Source organism: Phoenix dactylifera, chromosome 11 (genome assembly GCF_009389715.1).
Source record: "Phoenix dactylifera cultivar Barhee BC4 chromosome 11, palm_55x_up_171113_PBpolish2nd_filt_p, whole genome shotgun sequence".
In the NCBI taxonomy this organism is placed as follows: domain Eukaryota; kingdom Viridiplantae; phylum Streptophyta; class Magnoliopsida; order Arecales; family Arecaceae; genus Phoenix; species Phoenix dactylifera.
The window spans coordinates 19,828,265-19,829,688 of record NC_052402.1 but is presented as its reverse complement, the minus strand read 5'-3'; the positions used below and the strand labels follow the sequence as shown (position 1 = coordinate 19,829,688).

The 1,424-nt window shown below is 44.0% G+C and overlaps 1 protein-coding gene across 1 annotated transcript; it reads right to left on the bottom strand.

The window, feature by feature from the left end:
- Window positions 1-1,051, bottom strand: LOC103720492 (CASP-like protein 2D1). Its single transcript, XM_008810210.4, has 3 exons — window positions 720-1,051; window positions 537-645; window positions 1-441 (listed from the first exon to the last, which is right to left on the bottom strand). The coding sequence occupies exons 1-3, from the start codon at window positions 905-907 to the stop codon at window positions 181-183; spliced, it is 558 nt and encodes a 185-aa protein (XP_008808432.1). The 5' UTR covers window positions 908-1,051; the 3' UTR covers window positions 1-180.
- Between the last annotated feature and the right edge of the window lie 373 nt (window positions 1,052-1,424).

Here is a 1,424-nt window from a genome sequence, read left to right as displayed (position 1 = left end):
TTCACTAACTTCCTGTCCTTTTTCTTTCTTGAAAAGCCCATAAAGCACAAGATACTAAATGATTTTCTAAAGAAGCCAATCTTTTAGTGAGTTGATCAACTCCACAAACCACAACAGCAAAAGAAAACCAGTACTTCATTGAAGAACATACTACTAGGCATACAAGATCACATATCAGAGCTACTCCTGTTCCCCAACTTCTTCAGATAGCAAAGAAGGGGCCTCAAACTTGCTGAAGACTCTGTAGGCAGAGATGAGGGACAAAACAATGAAACACACCAAGGCCACAAAATGTAATGCTAATGACACCTTGATCTTGCTGCAGAACATCCCATAGTAACTGCACACCTCACTCCATGAGACCTTCCTATCACCCTCATGTGCCAAGTAGAGCACCTCAGCCACTGCAGACCCAGATGTCACCATTAAATAGGCCATAACCTGTTAATATGAAGGTTAGAAAACATCAGAACACTGATAAATTTCTTCATCTCTGTAACAGATTGAACCAAAAGAAAAAAAGGTTCAGGGATAACCTGGTCTGAGATAAAGAGATACCAGTCACTGTTGAAGCATCTGAGGCACAGGAGGAGAACGGAAGCAATAGCATACCCAGTTGAAATGGCATTGATGCCAACCAAATACCTACAGAATAGAGCATGAATAGAGAGAGTGGAGGGGAGAAAAAGGAGTAGGTATGAGTGAATGATGGATCTTACCTGAGCCCTGATAGGTTACTGAACTCCACCTTCCCATAAGCATCATTGGTCTGCTTGTTGCTGGCCATAACCCAAAGGGAGGCAACACTGAGAGGGATCACAGAGAGCCTGAGGAAGAAGTCAAGGAATCTGAGGAGTTGGTGGTGGTCGTTTGAAGAACTGAGTGTGGTGTCAGCTCCATTCCTCATCTCTCAAGCTCAGGAAGCTGGTTGTTTTCCTGTGGCAGAGAAGGTACTTTCTCTTTGCTCTTGAGACTTGGGGATCTCAGCAGCAGGAAAGCTCCAAAGGAGAAGGACCACAGGTGGAGAAGAGTAAAGGGATCAGAGTGGGGTGGTTGGGGGTGAAACAGTGGGTGATGCCGTTCCAGTAAAGCAATCATAGCATGGAAAGTGGCGTCTTCTGATTGGCAAGTTTCGGTAGCTTTGTCCCATATACTTTCTGGGTTGTTGTTTTATACCGGAGGAGTCCACCGGGCCCTGTGGGGCGCTTGCAATGCTTGGAACATTGCGATTTGCGGACACGGCAGCGTTTGACACCTCAATCGCGTGGACTAACTTGGATTCCGATGGATCCCGAGAGGATGAGCGATTCGCATTCGATCAGCACCTAAACTTGAAAGTTGATGCAAAAATAAAGTAATTCATGATATAAAAAATTTAAATTTGTAATTAATTTATGATGTTAAATAAATACAGAAGCAAATTG

Bases quoted from the DNA above. Each gene is read 5' to 3' on its own strand.
- LOC103720492 (XM_008810210.4), bottom strand. From the start codon at position 907: ATGAGGAATGGAGCTGACACCACACTCAGTTCTTCAAACGACCACCAC. The intron at 646-719 runs GTAAGATCCATC...TCTATTCTGTAG, and splicing joins AGTAACCTATCAGGGCTCAG to GTATTTGGTTGGCATCAATG. The intron at 442-536 runs GTTATCCCTGAA...TCATATTAACAG, and splicing joins ATCTCTTTATCTCAGACCAG to GTTATGGCCTATTTAATGGT.